Source organism: Oncorhynchus mykiss, chromosome 27 (assembly GCF_057628025.1).
Source record: "Oncorhynchus mykiss isolate SJ-2025 chromosome 27, ASM5762802v1, whole genome shotgun sequence".
NCBI lineage: Eukaryota > Metazoa > Chordata > Actinopteri > Salmoniformes > Salmonidae > Oncorhynchus > Oncorhynchus mykiss.
In genome coordinates, this window is record NC_143048.1 from 26,981,740 (window position 1) to 27,001,708 (window position 19,969).

Below are 19,969 nucleotides of genomic sequence, written 5' to 3' on the forward strand. Positions count from 1 at the left end.
TACCTCATTTGCACTCACTGTATGTAGACTTTTTGTTTTCTTTAGTTCTACTGTATGTTTTGTTTAGTCCATATGTATGTAGACTTTTTGTTTTCTTTAGTTCTACTGTATGTTTTGTTTAGTCCATGTGTAACTCTGTTGTTGTATGATGTCGAATTGCTACGCTTTTATCTTGGCCAGATCGCAGTTGCAAATGAGAACTTGTTCTCAACTAGCCTACCTAGTTAAATAAAGGTGAACAAAAAATGTAATCTACTTTGGCATGTGTAAGCACTGGCAGACTTACCATTAGGCAGAACTGGAAATTATCTCAGGCCTTCCATCATCAAGGGACTTCATGAGCTGGGTCTCTATCTGCCACTATCGGCCTTCTGCACCTGCAGTGGAAGATGTCTGAGCTACAGCGGTTTTTGTCAGACCAGGAGGCATCCCGAAAATCGTTATTCTCACGAAAATGTTTGTAGCGTCAGAGTACACTAATATGACCCCTCTATGGAAATGAGACTCACGAACACAAGCGTCACAATACTCTTCTGAAGGTAACCCGGTACCGGCACCGGCTGAATGGGGCATTTCCATGTAAAAGATATACGGGGAATTCCACGCAATAAAAGAAAACCAGCCACACTAAAAACAGACACACTAAAAACAGACACTTCAAAACGTACTTCATTTTGATGACATTTTCTACTATCCGTTTTTCCATGTATGAATCATATGTTATTCAATGCATTTCTATGGGCTAATAGCAGTAAGGCCAAATATAATGTTTTATTTTTGTAACACAAGTGAAGAAATCCAAGGGGGGTGTAGACTATCTATAGGCACTGTATCTGATTCGGTCTGGCAAAAAATATTATGGCATGTCCTACGCTTTTTGTCCAGACAGCATCAGCTGCATATAGTAAGACAGAGGGGCACTGTTTCATTCGTTCGGCTGCTTTCCCAGGTGAGATAGTTTAAGACACTTGTGAATTGAAGGAAAGTTGGCGGGTACACTGTTCCGATGCTGGAATTATTTTTTGGATGAATGTGCGAAGGTATTCTGACATTGCTCATCCAAATATATTTATATTCTTCTTAATTCCATTTTTAGATTTGTGCATCTTTAGATATTACTGCAGTGTTGGAGCTAGGAACACAAGCATTTAGCTACGCCCGCAATAACGTCTGCTAAACATGTGTATGCGACTAATAACATTTGATTTGTGGTAACCTACTTCTTGAAGTGATTTGTTTGACAATCAGATGAAGACCATGAACCAGTCATGAGGTTATGTTCATGGCACATTAAAATAAAATGTTTAGCGAAATTACATATTTACTAGAAATCCCATTTACTTCTTAGCAGGGGGGGCTCAAACTGGCCTCTGCCTGACGCCTCCAAATCACTATGTCCGTTCCTGTGTAGAAGACTTACTGACTGATTTGGGTTAGACTATGAGTGAGGCTGTGCTTGGCCACTCGCTGGCAATGAGGATGTAGTGACAGACAGAACTTAATGTCAGCTCTAATAAGGATGGCACTGCATTTAGAGTGGTTAAAAAACATCATTAGCATCTGTCACTAGTAGCATTATTTAGTCACTGAATAAAGTCTTGCACGGTCTTCTGGTGCTCCAGATGTTCAGGATTGGCTTTAGCACAAGTACTGCATGGTACGGCTGGCTGCTGTTGTTGGAAATGCACCAAACTTAAAATCTCTGAAGTGTCTGTTTTCTGGGGACTGTGAAAGTTGAGGCTACCTACTGTATCCAACTTCATGGAGTGCCTTTTCGCCATCTAGTGGCCAAAAGCTGACAGAACTTCCACTGTAAATACACTTCCATGTAGCTAACAAAGGTCAGCTATCGCTTTTCCCATAAACCAAATTACAATGAACTCCGCTACATACACTGAGTGTACAAAACAACGCCTTCCTAATAGTGAGTTGCACCCCCTTTGCCCTCAGAACAGCATCAATTCATTGGGGCATGGACTCCACAAGGTGTCAAAAGTGTTGCACAGGAATGCTGGCCCATGTTGACTCCAATGCTTCCCACAGTTGTCTGGATGTCCTTTGAGTGGTGGACCATTCTTGATACACACGGGAAACTGAAAAACCAAGCAGCGTTGCACAAACCGGTGTGCCTGGCATCTACTACCATACCCCGTTCAAAGGCACTTAAAATCTTTGTCTTGCCAATTCACCCTCAATGGCACACATACACAATCAATGTCTCAATTGTCTCAAGGGTTAAAAATCCTTCTTTAACCTGTCTCCTCCCCTTCATCTACATTGAAGTGGATTTAACAAGTGACATCAATAAGGGATCATAGTTTTCACATGGTCAGTCTGAGTCATGGAAAGAGCAGGTGTTCATAATGTACATCTCATAAGACAAAAATATTTACAACTAAAAAAACATCAATAAATTATGAAAAAATGTCTGACCATGGCACAAAAGAAATCAGTCTTTGCTAAGAAATTTTAAACTGAACAGTGATACTTCCATTTAGATTTAATTTTAATAAAAATGAATTTCATACAATAAAATATCCAGTGGTAACATTTAAGAGACAATTTTTTAAAAGATAATTCAAATAAAATAAAAAAAAATCAGAACTAAGAATTATTATTAAATATATATATTTTTCTGAAAATACGTATTTATTTTCAATAAGAGTGAGGTGAATTAAGACTGGCACAATGTGTGATTATGATGTTTGGACTGTATGGACCGTATTGCCAGCAGAGAGGGTTCAAGTTCACAACTGACATCTGCGTGTAACCCAGACCAAAAACACCCGCTAGCCTCTACCACCTAGGCTTGTGTGTAGATCTAAAGGAAAATGTGTAGGTATTAGCAGTGCAGTGAAAATTCCTTTCAGATTTTGATTAAGTTCCTAGGAGGTAAGGGATAGGGGCTGTTTCTGGACTGTGCCAATGTGTGTACAGTATGTGTGTCAGGAGTGAGGGTGTAAGTACATGATAGCCCCCGAATCCTCTAGTTTTTTTAAGGCTTCTGCTTCATGGGTAAGGTCGTGGTAGGAATCCTGAAACAGAACGAAAGCAAAGCCTAAACATATCACTTATTTTGCCTGAATTTTTTTTTTAAACATACACACAAGTGCACAAAAAAATATACTACCATGGCGTAGAACACTTGAGAGTGTTCATCCCTGACATGGGAGTTGAGTAAAATCCCATGTACACTCACCTTCATGGATTTCATTGTGTCATATCCATAGTAGTGTATAGGATACTTCTGGTTTTTGGATGCTGGATATCCAAACCCAGCTATGTGCACCACGTCACAGTAGTTGAGTGCCACAAACACGGCTAGGATCCCTGTGGTGGGGTGTACTGGTTTCTGTAGGAGTGAGAACCAAAACCAATGACAACTATGGTATGGTAACAGACATGTAGTATCGTGTTTGACACTAGGGGGTAGCAGGGACCTGTAAAAACTCATGAGTCCTCTAGTTCTGCACTTCTACTACATTAGTTGGCATCACTGGTATATTACAGAGCAGTGTGCCCTTTCCTTAATGTGTACTGGGACAAAGGGAGATGGTATTATTACTTTTGTCTCCAGAACAATGTGAGGGGTGTCCCTGGTTTGATTCAGCTCTTGCTGACTTAAATGATTACTAATCTATTGTGTTATTAACTGTAAGTTTGTTTATTCCATGTGTAACTCTGTGTTTGTGTCGCACTGCTTTGCTTTATCTTGGCCAGGTCGCAGTTGTAAATGAGAACTTGTTCTCAACTGGCGTACCTGGTTAAATAAAAGGTGAAACATATATTTTTTAATTAAATTATTACTAATGTTCACAGGGGAATTGTTTCCACATGACAGCTGTGAGGGAGTATAAATTCCCCATTTCCAAATGGTGCACTCTGTTCACTTTCCAATAGCATTTCCTTATCTGTCCTTGGGGAGAGTGGGATAAATTGAGCCATTGTTTACACTCAGCATCACTCCCAACAAGGGAAACAGTACTCTTTCTAACAAAGATATTTACATATATTTCATATGTTGTGTATCCCTGGAACTAATCAGAATTCATGTAAACATTTGTTTTGAAAAAAGTGGGACAGGGTAAGTCACCTACACATTTCTGTACTGAATGTAATATTACCACTACCTTTTTAAACCATGTCCATCTTTATTTCCCAAACACAATTCAACACAATTGCTTTTTGTCTTTTAACACAGGCTTAACACCGAATAAAAACCTTGTACTTAAAAAAAACACTTTCAACATAGGCCAGACCCTTTTGTTACCTCATATCCCAACAATAATGCCTTGCATTACGCCTGGGAAGGAAACACTTCAATTTGCTCAACTTGCCATTAGAGCAACCATTTGCTAAACTTAACCAAAGGCAAATATTTTGACTATATTAGCCCACAAAGCTACAATAACACACTTTCATGCTAGGTTACGGAGCTCATATTGAAGCGTAGAGACCAACTCATGTATAAAACAGTCTTAAAAGTATCTAAAAGTGGTAAGTAGTTGGACCTAACTTTTACCATGTGGTTTCTTCCTTCAGACCTCTTCCTAAGTATTTGGTCAAATTATAAATTGTTTCCTAGAAACAAGGGTGGCTCAACCCCACTCTCCCATGTAATCATTACCCTTGGTTTACTCAACTACCCACCATTTCCAAGAAAGCTTCTTGTTCAGGTACATTACTCCACCCTACTGCTTTCCCAATTCCTTCCAATAGACCCCTACTGAGGGTCTGCAGTATAAAAGCCAAATAAAATGAAAATAAAACAAGACAAAACCTTCAAAATGGCAGACCGAGCCAATACTGGGTGCAGGACCCTTTCCAAAGTAAATGTCTGTGTAAGAGGCACTTTTTAAACATCAATATTGTGACACAGGAATAAAACTTCCATTCTGCTCCTCCTATCAGTAACATGCATTCGATCTCTTTCCCCTGTTCGAGGCGAGACACGTCAGTTTCCTGCGTGGAAAAAGGATGTATCTGTCAGAGCGAGGCTTTACGAGCATCCGGTCTGGGGTGGACATCCAACCCCAAGCCCTGAGGAGAGAGAAATTGGACAGGACCAGTCAAGTTCTCAAACCCCTACTTCTCTTCATCACACCGTTGGGGACATTCCTCCAAACCAAGTTCCTAATGAGCCTGGCTGGTCTGGGTGCATTAGCCTAATGTGGTCGGTCAACGAGCACTCCAACTTCTGTAGTGCGTCGCATAGTTTGGACGTGGGCCCATGGAGCCTTGGTGAGAGGGGGTGAATATTGTCACTGCTGTTCCCCAGCCAGACCAGAGTGGTGGGAGTGGGATCTTTGTTTTGGAAAGGGGTGGGAGAGGCGTTGGGGACTGTGACTGGCAGGGGCATTAGCTAGCCCTCTAGCCCTCAGCTCAGTCAGCCTCTATTGTAACCAGGGGGACTGCCTGCTGCTGCCTTCTCACAGGGCATGTGGATGACTGCCAACATGGCACCCACGGGGCGGGGTGAGAGAGGCATGGGGGCTGTGGGTCTGCGGTCAGGCCCTCTTAGCCTCCTGCTGGCTGACGGGGCACACACAGGCTCCTCTGACCCAGGAAAGAGACAAGACAGAGGAGAGAGTGGGGAAAGGGGTCAGGGCCGAGTGCTCGGAGTGGCCAATAGGGCCACGCAGATGGAAGGCTACTGTCGGACTGATCGCCTGCAGTACCCCTTCTTTACCACTGTTACCTTGGCTCAATGTTGTTTCAGCAGTCCAAAGGGTGCACAGCTTAGGGGCTCGCTGGGAGAACAAACTAAACCTGGCTTTGTTCCATCTCAAAGACATCTCCACCATGCACTGAACAGGCTCTCTTGGCAGATGGACCTCTTGGCCAATGAAAACATAATTCCACATTAGTTATAGTTCAAATCAATGTATCATGTATTTCAAAACCCAGAATTCCTCAGCCAAGCGGAGAATTGTGGTCCAATTTGTGAACAGAAAACAGCTCAATGGCTTACTATTAAAATGTAATCTGTCACAATATTCTATTCCACAATCATTTTTCTTGATTCCATTAGTTCTGTTGTTCCATTCTGCATATGTTCCACTGATATTTTCTGTTTTTCTTGCTCTTCCATTTCTGGGTAATCAGTAGAGCGTTTGAAACTGACCTTCTCCTTTCCAAACTGTAGCTGGTAGAAATGCTTACAGACAGCACAGAACACTGGCCCCTGTTCAACAACCAATTATTTTTAAGGATGTACTGAAAGGCCTAAAAAAACATCAACGCCTTATCTTTTAATGACGTTGATGAAATGTCAAGAGGAGCAAAATGTTCATTTGTGCACTTATGTGGTACAAACACCACTCTTGACCTCAAGTCAAAAAGCCTGTTAGCTAAATAATATTAACTTTTAAGTGCTGTATCTAATCAAATATTTCACCTTTGAGTACTGCAATCTTTCAAGATTTTTGATAGAGTTTAAGTCCACTTCACAGATTTATTTTCTGCCCATATCCTGGTTCCCAAAGTAGATAGGAATAAACGGAGCTGGTCCCTTACCTGTTTTCTCTTTGGGTGAAGGGGGATTTGTAGCAGACTGCTGGCCGTTCCATGCAGGAAGTGAGGGTCCAGCACCCGGATGCGACTGGTACTGCCAAGCCAGATCTGTGGAGGGGGCTTCCAGAAACCCTTCCTCACCTGGCACACACACACACGTTGATTAGCGAGTGCACACACACAGAGCCTATGTCTACACAATTGAGGCCCTGTTTTAGTCTCATTCTACTCAGTTTCTCAGGGCAACCTAGTCGATGTGTAAATGAGGGGATAATGACCCTATTCCTAATCATGCTAAGAGTGACCATAGCAGCCTGAGCTAAACCAGAGAGTGGGGGTGTTGGGGTTGCTGAGACCACAGTTGAAATGTTTCAAGTAGGTTTGGCAAGGCTGCCATCGATTCTGCATATTTTGTCACTGCATGGCTGGATGGCAAGTACCAGGGAAGCAGATAAAACAGAGGTGTGTGCACGCACACATCCAGTACCCTCTTCTCGTCGTACAGGATCTCCTTGAGCCAGCGGAGGTCCTGCTGTTTGAAAGGCACTAGGACCATGAGGGTGTCGGGGTCATTGTGCATGCTGGGGTTGTAGGAGGCCGACTCAGGGTAGAAGAGACGCATAGTGGTCTTGTTCCCCACGTCGTCCTCATAACCTCTGACGGGGGCGTCATTTAGCCTGCACAGGAATACAGAAAGAGAAACCTTAGCCATTCCTTTCTATAAAAATAGTCATTAAACAGAGTAGTAGTTTAAATAGCATTGCGTGTACTACATTTGAATAAAAAAAGCAATACGAAAAACACAAGGTTGCCATGTAACAGTGCAACTCTGGACAAAAATAAATTTACATAATAACTTTAAGTTTAGAGCTGTTCTACCCTCCCTCCAATGTAACAGAATTAACTCCACATTTCACCACCATGTATCAAAACAAGAATGGAGGTAGGAGAACGCTTTGTAGGAGAGCAGAACAACAAATGTCAATGAACTCGATTTCCTCGGCCTGTGAGATTAGCGTCTGAGGATGGGAGATGTGAGAACTGAGCAGAACAGAACAGAGCAGAGTGCATTGTGCCTGGATATGACCTAACGCTGGATATGACTTAACCCTAACCCTCAATATGACCCAGCAAAATTGTCTGGGCTGTTGGCAAGAAGCGTATACAAAACTCAAAATGCCTGTATTCAGTCAAAGGCTATAAATAAGATTTGGAGAGGGCACTGGGGTATTTTTCTGCCGGGTAGACCAAATCCCTCTTTTAAGAGACAGAGTTAACCCAACAGTATAGTGGTTACACAGAAAAGGGCATTAAAGCAAGGTCCCCAGTCTGAGCTGGCCATTATGATACAGCCACATTGACTGAATTACGCTTTTGCGGGCAATACGAATTAGATTATCCCTTGAGGACTACGCATCATAGAAAATCGGTTAGTTTTTTACTGGAATACGGGAATTGCTATGGAAAAGGCCATTGGGGAAATGGCTAAATACTATTGCAGCTACAGACTGTACTCGGAGCCATATTTCAATATCAAATTATATGGCTTGACTGTACGGCATTATATTGCACTCTATATAATGATATTGATTAGGAATAACACTAATTGGGCCGGAACATCAATGGGTCAATGAGGAAATAGTCCATCAAACGTAGTGCATCAGATAGATCTGATAAATTAAACAGAAGTGGTGAGTTGTAGCAACAGTTCAATAGAAGAGAGAGGGAGGATGGACTTAATGACAATCGTGTGGTAGAAAAAAGGATGGAACCATTAGGCTTTATACTTACCGGATCACCATGTCGTACTCGTTGATGATGCCGCCCAAGGAGCTGTTTTTAATGGCAAACCCATTTCCTATGACTGCACACGTTCTGCAGTCTAGACTGCGGACATAAAACAAAATACAATTATTACAATCCATTTACTTTAGTGTTGCCTTTTCCATCATTTTAAAGTTCAAGGACACTTTGAGGGGTGACTAACTGCACACTACAGTAGAACTACTGGACATTTTCCAGCACTGCCATTGTAATAGTGACTGGTCACTGCTTGGGTTGACATTTGGCATTCTTGCTTGAAATGAAGTCAATGAACTAAGGCAGCTTCCCTGTGGCACATTTGTCCACCCATTATAAACAAACACACACACACCACAGGGATGATTTGAGTCATTATGTTAGCACAGCATTTACACTACATTTAGGAGACACACCAACATATATTGCTCTCAGACACATATCAGCTATCGGTGGTTCTTTGTGACCGTAACAATTATTGTAAGAAATAAAGTGGTTGATACGGCACACCAGAGGTTAACAACCTTGTTAATATGGCTAAGAATCACTCATCACATTACCTATCAATGCTGGCCGGCATTTTGTAATTGGCAATAATGGCTAAAACCTTCAGCAGCAGCAACTCTGGAAAAGAGAGAGGGATTAAACAAGGTGTGATCACTTGGACTGACTGTAGATGCTGATAAATGTGTCATAAACTCAACGCACGTCACACACACGTTTTCTGGAAAGGGAGCATAAACCTAGTGGACATTGACTCCATAATGCTTCTCACAATCAAATTACTCTTAGTAAGCTAATAGCGTGTAGAGCAGGGGTGTCAAAGTCAAATGGACGGAGGGCCAAATAAAAAAATCAGCTACAAGACGAGGGCCGGACTGTTCGAATGTTCATTGAAAAATTTTTAAATGACGCATATAGTCTAGTGAACCTAATTGAACCTACTGAAAACCTAACAAATATATTACAATATGATCAGATAAATAAAGCAATATTTTCTTATGGCTCTGTCAGTAATCTTTAATTTTCAACAGACACAAAAGACAAATTTCCTTTATATAAATATCCCCATAACATGAACATTAAATGAAAGAAACCGGTATTCAAGGCACCATCAGTAGACTATATTTTCTATTTTAGCAAAAGTGGGCTAAATTTACTTCAAAGAAAAAACAATAATAGCAATTTTCTATCATCCACTCAACTGAAATATTTTTAAAATATAATTGGATTGAAATACAAAAAAATAAAGTGCAAAAATCTATTAATCAAAAACAACACTTTGTTTAAGGAGAAGTAACATGCAGTGAAAACAAATATTAAATTTTAACTTTTAAACTTGAACTGAGTAAAAACTCTAAATATGTGATTGCACAGTAATGTTCACTTGTTTGAGGTTGAGGGTAATACTTGGTGGTGTCCCATCTTTTCCACAAGTTCATCAATGTTCGGGGTAAGGCTCTGAGCTGAAGAAATCCTCAGAATTGAGTGGAGGTGTTCAGCAGTAAGTCGACTTCTGTGTGATGTTTTGTTCAGGTTCATCAAAGAAAACAGTTGTTCACACAGGTATGTGCTGCCAAACATAGACAACGTTTGAGCAGCCTGGATGCGCAGCTGGGGCATTGTGCCGGGGAGGAAACGGGCGAACTCCGCAGCACCCACTGCCGCATATTTTGCCCTCAGTGCATCATTGCATTGGAGGTCAATCAACTCCATTTGGAGGTTTGGTGGTGAGCTTTCCACGTCAACAGCAAATGGGTTACCGAGCAGTTCCAACCTGCTTTTTTGTGCTTCAAAGTCAGCAAATCGGCGTCGAAAGTCAGCGGCAAGCATACCTATTTTATCAGCCAACTGTGTGCTCGGGAACGCACTGGTAGAGAGCTTCTCTTTCATGGTCTGGCAGCTGGGAAAGTGGCTCAAATTTTCTTTCCGCATCTGCGTCTCCCACAGAGTCAGTTTGGTTTTAAATGCCTTCACTGTACTGTACATATCAGAGATGACACGATCCCGACCCTGCAGCTGCAAGTTTATTGCATTCAGATGACTCGTAATGTCACACAGAAAAGCCATTTCACACAGAAACATTTCGTCTCGGAGTTGTGTTGTGTCTTTCCCTTTGCTGTCCAAGAACAGACAAATCTCCTCACGAAGCTCGAAACATCTTTGAAGCACCTTTCCCTGGCTTAGCCATCGCACCTCTGTGTGATAAGGCAAATCACCATGCTCCGTTTCTAACTCCGTCAGAAATGCCTTGAACTGGCGGTGATTCAAACCTTTGGCTCTGATAAAGTTAACTGTGCGCGTGATGATGCTCATTACATGCTCCATTTTCAAGGCTTTACCGCACAACGCTTCCTGGTGTATGATACAATGATAAGCTGTCAGCTCACCTGTCGCGTTTTCCTCTTGCATCTTTTCCCGTATCTTCGCCACCAGTCCGCTCCTGTGTCCACACATCGCAGGTGCTCCGTCGGTTGTCAAACCCACGAGTTTTTCCCAAGGCAGCTCCATCTCATTTACACATCTTGACACCTCTTCATACAAATCATGCCCCGTAGTTGTGCCATGCATAGGACGTAAAGCCAAAAACTCCTCTGTCACGCTTAGGTTGGAGTCCACTCCGCGGATGAAAATTGACAACTGGGCAATGTCAGAAATGTCGGTGCTCTCATCCACAGCCAAGGAATATGCAATAAAATCTTTTCCCTTTTTCACAAGCTGCTCTTTTAGATTGATGGACAACTGGTCTACTCTCTCGGCAATGGTGTTTCTGCTCAGACTCACATTTAAAAAGAGTTGCCTTTTTTCTGGGCAAACTTCGTCACAAACTTTAATCATGCAGTTTTTGATGAAATCCCCCTCCGTAAATGGCCGGGCTGATTTAGCGATCTCTTCTGCCAAAATAAAACTGGCCTTGACAGCAGCCTGGCCTTGTGATTTGGCTTTTTTGAACAGAGCCTGTCGAGATTTGAGGCCTCGTTTTAATTCCTCTGCCTTTTGTAGCCTTTGTTCCATGTCCATATTCTTGTTTTTGTCCGCGTGTTTCGTTTCATAATGTCGTCTCAGATTATACTCTTTCAGTACCGCCACACTTTCTCCACACAGAAGACACACAGGTTTTCCAGCTACCTTCGTGAACATATACTCCGACTCCCACCTTGTTTGAAACCCCCGGTTCTCAGTATCCACCTTCCGTTTTGCCATTTTTGATGGGTATCTGAAAGTTAATTTTACTGTGATGCTGACGACTGCTGTGCCAATAAATATTGAAATGAAGCAGCCTACTGCTCGGTGCGTCACCTTTGCATTGTGGGAAATGTAGTATTGGTGCGTGTAAAAGATCTGCGGGCTGCCGGCTTGCTGCGGGCCGGTTCTAATAATAAATCAAGATCATCCCAGGGGCCGTAAAAAACCTTCTTGCGGGCCGGATGTGGCCCGCGGGCCTTGACTCTGACATATGTGGTGTAGAGCATTCATATTTTTTGCTTTTTATTTCGTTTTGCATGTAGAAAACAAAAATAAATGCATACAAAGAGGACCCCCCCTAGTCCCCATCCAACCTCTCGCATCCCTCCCACCCAGCAACTGAGGTTGCTTATCAGTCCCCCTCCCTCCTATCCATCCTCTGATTCCCCCTGTACCAACCCTTCCCCATGGGCCTGAAAGCATAGAAAGTAACAAAAGTCTAAATAAATACAGTATATAAATTGGTTTGAATGTGTGGGGATTTAGCAGAGCTTGTTCTTTACAGAGTCAAAGACTCAATTGTTCCTTGACTAGCACCATTCAGCCTATCTGTCAATAATTATAAAAGTAATAACTTCTAATAGTATAGAGAGTGAGGTGGTTGCCATCTTAGAGCCAACATTTTTTTTCACAGCAGTGCTGCCTGCCAGTAGTCATCTTCTCTGACTGATCAAGAGATTCATGGAGCTATCACTGTCACGTAACATAGATGCAAAGCATTGAATATTTAAATTCATGCACTTCGAAATAAATTGTGTAACTTCATCCCAGAAGCATTTAACTGCAGGGCACTCCCACATCATATGAAGGAATGGTTGTAGTTGGGAGTTGGGGGCAATTTCACCGTAAAACATTTCCTTGGTGTTAAATACATTCTGTGAACAAACTTAAACATTTATAAATTGATGGATTGGATTACGGGATGCCAAAGTCATATTTTTCTATATTCGGTTCCAGTGGTTCAAATTCAATTAGATCTGTGGACCATAGTTTAATGGCTAGCTCAGAATTAGATTTTCAAAAAATGTTTATATATTATACTGATCTGGGCTTCTGAAAGAACTGATAATTTAGGCCTCTCATCATTGGATGTTTCGATAGTTGGATTTCCCAAGGGACTACATTGAGCAGCTATAATGGCCTAAATTGTAAATTTAGAAAAAAGGAGTTACCTAGTAATGTGATCTTTCAAATCTTGGAATGTTCTCAAATCATTAGTGTCCATGATAACAGCAAGGGTACGGATTCCACATGTGGACCATTGGGGCGGATGAAAAAGGCCACCTCCAGATTGCAGGGCATTATTGTGAAATATTGGAGTATGGGCATGACATTTTGAATCCCAGTTACATTGTTTAAACATTTTGCAACAAATAGAAATTGTATGAGCATTAATATGACCAAAGCGTAGTTTACATTGTTTAAGTGATATAAATCAGTGAAGATTTATATCAGGGCCATAGGAGACACCATATTTTTCTCTACAGCCAGTAAAATAATAATGTCTAAACAAATTCAAGGTGGAGCAAAATGCTAGAGCTTGAAAATACAATTTAAAGTTTGGTACAAATAGTCCTCCTACCTCTTTCCCTCTTTGTAAATGTATTCATTTATCTGGGATTGTTTACATTTTGAAACAGGACTATGGATTTTTATCTAAATAGCCAGAAGGTGGAGCCACGGGAAGCATTGAACTACAGAAATTCAGCCTTGGCAATATATTCATTTTGACAATAGATTTGCTGCTGGTTAAAGCAACTGGGATATAATTCCACCTACTGAGGTCAGATTGAATACATCAGTAGATTTGACAGAAAGGTGTTATTTCCTTTGATTGACAAATTGCCTGGGAAAGAGGTTCCATGTATAATAAGAATAGCAGAGGTGAAATTGGATCACCTTGTCTGCTACTTCTAGTGATTCTGAACAGAACAGATATTGTCTGTTATAACTATGGCTGAGGGATTGGCATATAGTATTTCAATAATATGAATGAAAATGGAGCCAATTCCTATAAGTTCCAAAACAGGCCAGAGATTGACCATTTTGGTCAATCAAAAGCTTTTTCTGCATCAAGAGATAATACAGCCCATAGTCGGAGGCTATCCGAGGATAAACGCTTTGGTCTGTGTGGCTCAATTTGGGTAAGTCATGAGACAACATTGTTGGAAAAAAGTTTAATATCTGTGTTTATCAAAGATTGAGGGCGATAGAGAATACGATGGCATCCTTATTTTTACTTTTTGAAATAAAACCAAAATTAGAATGAAATGTAATTTCCTAAACATGTTCCATTAAAGGCTTTGTGGGAAAAATGAAAACAAAGCAATTACACAATGAAATGAGAGCACATACCACTGCCTTTAATACCGTAGGGTAATGCAAGAGTGGACTGATTATGTCGCCAGAAGAAATCATCCAGTTTGAAGAAGAGCTGTGTTTGTCTGCTAATGCTGTATTAGAAACAGGGGAGAATAGATTTCACATTACAAACACAGAAATACAAAGATATACTGTACAATTCCTCCTAAATATTCCACACTGCCAATGGCATGGAGATATACACTGTTGACCTGGCAGTTTAGTATGTCATTAAACTGAAATGACCTCAATGGCCGTAATTCCTTCTCATTGTTCAATGTAATCAACCCGCATGTCTATTACATGCTGACCACACCGCTTGCATCACATGCATTGCAAAAAAAAAGGTACACATACAGTTGATGTCGGAAGATGACATCCACCTTAGCCAAATACATTTAACTCAGTTTCACAATTTCTGACAGTTGATCCTAGTAAAAAAGTCCCTGTCTTAGGTCAGGTAGGATCACCACTTTATTTAAGAATGTGAAATTTCAGAATAATAATAGAGAGAATGTTTTATTTAATATTTTATTTTTCACCACATTCCCAGTGGGTCAGAAGTTTACATGCTACCAAATACTAATTGAGTGTATTGCCTTTTAATTTGGTCAAACATTTCGGGTAGTCTTCCACAAGCTTCCCACAATAAGTCGGGTGAATTTTGGCCCATTCCTCCTGACAGAGCTGGAGTAACTGAGTCAGGTCTGTAGGCCTCCTTGCTCGCACACGCTGTTTCAGTTCTGCCCACAAATATTCTATGGGATTGAGATTAGGGCTTGAATGTTGTCCTTAAGCCATTTTGCAACAACTTTGGAAGTATGCTTGGGGTCATTGTCCATTTGGAAGAAACATGTGACCAAGCTTTACCTTCCTGACTGATGTCTGGAGATGTTGCTTCAATATATATACCATTTTTCTTCCCTCTTGCAGTAAAGCACCCCCACATGATGCTGCCACCCCCATGCTTCACGGTTGGGACGGTGTTCTTTGGTTTGTAAGCCTCCGGCTTTTTCCTCCAAACACAACAATGGCAATTATGGTCAAACAGTTCTATTTTTGTTTCGTCAGACCAGAGGACATTTCTCCAAAAAGTACAATCTTTGTCAGTTGCAAACTGTAGTCCGGCTTTTTTATGGCGGTTTTGGAGCAGTGGCTTCTTCCTTGCTGAGCAGCCATTCAGGTTATGTCAATATAAGACTCGTTGTACTGTGGATATAGATACTTTTGTATCCGTTTCCTCCAGCATCTTCACAAGGTGCTTTTCTGTTGTTCTGTGCTTGATTTGCACTTTTGCACCAAAGTACGCTCATATCTAGGCGACAGAACGAGTCTCCTTCCTGAGCGGTATGACGGCTGCGTGGTCCCATGGTGTTTATACTTGAGTACTATTGTTTGTACAGATGAGCGTACGATCTTCAGGCGTTTGGAAATTTCTCCCAAGGATGACCCAGACTTGTGGAGGTCTACAATGTCCTTTCTGAGGTCTTGGCTGATTTCTTTTGATTTCCCATGATGTCAAGCAAAGAGGCACTGAGTTTGAAGGTAGGCCTTGAAATACATACACAGGTACACCTCCAATTGACTCAAATAATGTCAATTAGCCTATCAGAAGCTTCCTAAGCCATGACATTACTTCTGGAATTTTGCAAGCTGTATAAAGGCACAGTCAACTTAGTGTATGTAAACATATGACCCACTGGAATTGTGATACAGGGAATTATATGTGAAATAATCTGTCTGTAAACAATTGTTGGAAAAATGACTTGTATCATGCACAAAGTAGATGTCCTAACCAACTTGCCAAAACTATAGTTTGTTAACTGGTTGAAAAACAAGCTTTAATGACTCCAACCTATGTGTATGTAAACTTCTGACTTCAACTGTACATGTTACTCAAACATTACACCAACACTGCTTGCACGCCTCAGCGAGCATCTGTGTGGCCATGCGCTAAAATAGAAGCCATTTCTATTTGTGACGCTCAACGCAATGCAAGTCCGGCCTCTCCCATCTCCTTATTGGTTTTAGGAGCATATACCCATGTGGGTGATTGAAAGATGAACTGATGTCCACACTCCAGTTGGTTGTAGTAATGTACCGTAAAGTTGGTTGCCAACCTCCATATAAAGTCCAAAGTAGTAAAGAAATAGCCTGAAGGAGAAGAGATGACGAGAAAGGAATTTGGTTTACCGTTTTATCTGTGGATTAATTGTCTGAGTAGAGGACCTTGTGCATTTCAGGTTAACCTGTTAGATCTCTAGGGGCGCTATTTCATTTTTGGATAAAAAACGTTCCCGTTTTAAGCGTGATATTTTGTCACGAAAAGATGCTCGACTATGCATATTCTTGGCAGTTTTGGAAAGAAAACACTCTGAAGTTTCAGAATCTGCAAAGATTTTGTCTGTAAGTGCCCCAGAACTCATTCTACAGGCGAAACCAAGATGATGCATCAACCAGGAATTAGCAGAATTTCTGAAGCTCTGTTTTCCATTGTCTCCTTATATGGCTGTGATTGCGCAAGGAATGAGCCTACACTTTCTGTCGTTCGCCCAAGGTCTTAGCAGCATTGTGACGTATTTGTAGGCATATCATTGGAAGATTGACCATAAGAGACTACATTTTCCAAGTGTCCGCCTGGTGTCCTGCGTGGAATTCGGTGCCAGCTGCTAGTACTTTTCCATTTGATATAGGGGAGAAGCCATGTGTCCAAGAACGATGTATCAATGAAGAGATATGTGAAAAACACCTTGATGATTGATTCTAAACAACGTTTGCCGTGTTTTCAGTCGATATTATGGAGTTAATTTGGAAAAAAGTTCGCGTTTTGAGGACTGAATTTTCGGATTTTTTTTGGTAGCCAAATGTGATGTATAAAACGGAGCTATTTCTAATACACAAAGAATCTTTTTGGAAAAACTGAGCATCTGCTATCTAACTGAGAGTATCCTCATTGAAAACATCAGAAGTTCTTCAAAGGTAAATTATTTTATTTGAAGGCTTTTATGTTTTTGTTAATGTTGCGTGCTGGATGCTAACGCATATTTTGAAAATCTGAGATGACAGTGTTGTTTACAAAAGGCTAAGCTTGAGAGATGGCATATTTATTTCATTTCATTTGCGATTTTCATGAATAGTTAACGTTGTGTTATGCTAATGAGCTTGCTGATAGATTTACACAATCCTGGATACAGGGGTTTTTTCATAGCTAAACGTGACGCAGAAAACGGAGCAATTTGTCCTAAACAAATAATCTTTCAGGAAAAACTGAACATTTGCTATCTGAGAGTCTCCTCATTGAAAACATCTGAAGTTCTTCAAAGGTAAATGATTTTATTTTAATGCTTTTCTGTTTTTTTGTGTAAATGTTGCCAGCTGAATGCTAATGCTAAATGCTACGTTAGCCATCAATACTGTTACACAAATGCTTGTTTTGCAATGGTTGAGAAGCATATTTTGAAAATCTGAGATGACAGTGTTGTTAACAAAAGGCTAAGCTTGAGAGCTAGCATATTTATTTCATTTCATTTGCGATTTTCATGAATAGTTAACGTTGCGTTATGGTAATGAGCTTGAGTCTGTATTCACGATCCCGGATCCGGGATGGGGAGATCAGAAAGGTTAAATAACAACCTTATGTTTATATCCTATGACAAATTAGCTAGCAACGGCAAGCTATCTAGCTAAATTGACAAATGTTTAATGCTTTTCGACCCATCCCCAAATTAATATAATTGGTTCAGAGTTTGTTTAGATATTTCAACCTGCGTGTCCTGATTGTGTCTTGTGTGGGGCTACAAAATCATGCGCGCGATGGCGCCCGCATGCGTCTGGTTTGGTCAGCATGTTAGTCAGACAAAATCGTACTCATTATAAGCAAAGCTGATTTCAATACATTTTTCCCCTCAACATGTAATGTCTACATGATGTCATTCAGCAAGCATGACCCTCCATAAACCATCCTCTGCTAAAAGCTACTTTTGGGCTCCCGATTGGCGCAGCGGTATAAGGCACTACGTCTCAGTGCTAGAGGCTTTACTACAGACACCCTAGTTCAAATCCAGGCTATATCACAACCGGCCGTGATTGGGAGTCCCGTAGAGCGGCGCACAATTGCCCTCATCCGGGTTTGGCCGTCATTGTAAATAAGACATTTGTCCTGAACTGACTTGCCTAGTTAAATAAAGGTTAAAAATAAAAATGTATTTTTATTGCCAAGAAGAACAAAACAATGATATACAGTACTGAAACTCCAAGGAATGGGGTGAGACGAACATCATGCCCACAATAGTAATTAAATGTATGTGAAAACAGTCACGTCTGGCTTAGTCTCCTCATGTTAATTCTCTGGTTGGAATTTAACATGGAGGATTATGTTTTAGATGCCTGCTGTTTACGAGTAAGTAACTTTGACTGTTAGTTGTGGAGACATTTATTACCATGCTGTGCCAGTTGTAGTTGTCAGTGAAAGACTAGGGGACATCTTGGGGGCTTCCTATTAGGAGTGACCTCGTTATTGCCTGATTTGCATGTGTAAAATGACCTGACCATCACTGCCACGCACATGAATCACAATCATTGGCAAACAGTATTGACCATGAGAAAATGGGGGGTTGCTGGGACAGTAGGACACAGATGGGCCATATCACTGTTGCACCCTTGAGCAGGGCACACAAACAGAACAGCTCCAGTACATACCCAATTGAATAAACTGATAATAGCAGAGTAAAAAAAAGGGGGACCAGTCAAGTATCCTTGACAAAAGGTACTCAGCAAGCCAGAGGAATACATTTGTCCATTGTCCTCCTGAAAAACATAATTGTGTGAATTGAAAGCTCCTTTAAAAATAGACTTGCTCTTAGAGGTCTGTTTTCAATGATGAGCCATCAACAGTTTCAACTTAAACGATTGTTACAGAAAATGTACTTTAATCTTTGGGCTGAAAATTATTTCCTTTCATAATAAAATTGTTCCTACTTGCAAAAACAACAACATATTTTTACTGGTGACTGGGTGAAAACAGCCCCCAAATGGACAGAGAAGCTGGCACCTGGCATTCAAGTAAAAGCATTGGCATCATCCCCACCCTCCTTGTTTTAAAGATAGACACTCCATTACTCACTTAAAATTGAGGCTCTCCCACTTCTGCTTTAGCCAGCCACCACACAGTGACTTGCTCGGAGTTGGAGGAGCCTTGCTGGTGCCTCCATAGCTGAAACACAAGCACATGAATCACCACATTTGGAACAGAAACTGATTATTTTTTTTTTTTTAACTCAGCATGTCCAGTGACACTGGTTTAAAAAAGAAAAAAAATGGCAAGTGTGGGTATCTATTGAAGGCCTAAATTGACCGCCATTTACCCACAAAGCTGTGGGTAGATTAGATGCTAGTCGAATGGAATGGTTGTCAACGTGATGTGACAGTGGCCTTATTTCAAGGTTTCTCTTTCCTTCAGTAAAGCATAAATGAGTATCTGTGTGATTGGTCTACCTGCCACTCCACAGAGAGGGAGCTTCTAGGCGGTAGACCAGGGCTGAGGGCCGAGCAGCCTTACCTCTGGAGGAAGACATGGGAGCAGTAGTAGGAGACGAAGAACAGAACAATAGCGATCAGTCTAAAGCACCATGCTGGAGAGAGAACCACATGAATAGATTAGAAACCAACATCATGCTTTTCTTGTATAGCCTGTGGTCAAATCCTAGTTTATGACATTGCAAATTGCTGCTAATTATGGCATGAGATCCAATCTGCAGGCAGGCAGGACTGCAAGCAGATTCTAACTTCCTACAGTACAGTATTACTAACTTAACTGGAGTGGAACGGAGGAGTGCTATTAATTGAGCCTTAAAGAAAGAAAAAAAAAACAGCAGACCCAAGAACTTAGTTCCCATATCAAACAACTCTGCCGAACAAAAGTCCCCTCTACCTCCACATGAGAAACATCTCAGACCACAACCATTCTCTCGTCTGATAGGGCACTATCTGGGCTGGGGAGTGTATCTACATGTATAGGGGATTGGGAGGGAGGGCAGTCCTCCAACTCAAA

The 19,969-nt window shown here is 41.2% G+C and overlaps 1 protein-coding gene across 6 annotated transcripts in view; it reads right to left on the minus strand.

Moving 5' to 3' along the window:
- Positions 1-2,488: 2,488 nt before the first annotated feature.
- LOC110507861 (CMP-N-acetylneuraminate-beta-galactosamide-alpha-2,3-sialyltransferase 4) overlaps positions 2,489-19,969 on the minus strand; it is a 31,960-nt gene continuing 14,479 nt past the window's right edge. For 2 of the 6 annotated variants that reach the window (XM_021588235.3, XM_090223765.1), the window contains 9 exons: positions 19,478-19,550; positions 19,043-19,132; positions 13,915-14,012; positions 8,874-8,937; positions 8,305-8,400; positions 7,001-7,190; positions 6,517-6,654; positions 3,200-3,352; positions 2,489-3,035 (listed from right to left, as the gene is read on the minus strand). In XM_021588235.3, the coding sequence (XP_021443910.1) occupies positions 2,946-3,035; positions 3,200-3,352; positions 6,517-6,654; positions 7,001-7,190; positions 8,305-8,400; positions 8,874-8,937; positions 13,915-14,012; positions 19,043-19,132; positions 19,478-19,550 (992 nt within the window). In that variant the 3' untranslated portion in view covers positions 2,489-2,945. Of the gene's footprint in view, positions 3,059-3,199; positions 3,353-4,131; positions 5,041-6,516; positions 6,655-7,000; positions 7,191-8,304; positions 8,401-8,873; positions 8,938-12,731; positions 14,013-18,618; positions 18,727-19,042; positions 19,133-19,477; positions 19,551-19,969 lie in introns of those variants that run through there. The other 4 variants (XM_036964902.2, XM_090223767.1, XM_090223768.1 and 1 more) reach the window with 4 other exon arrangements.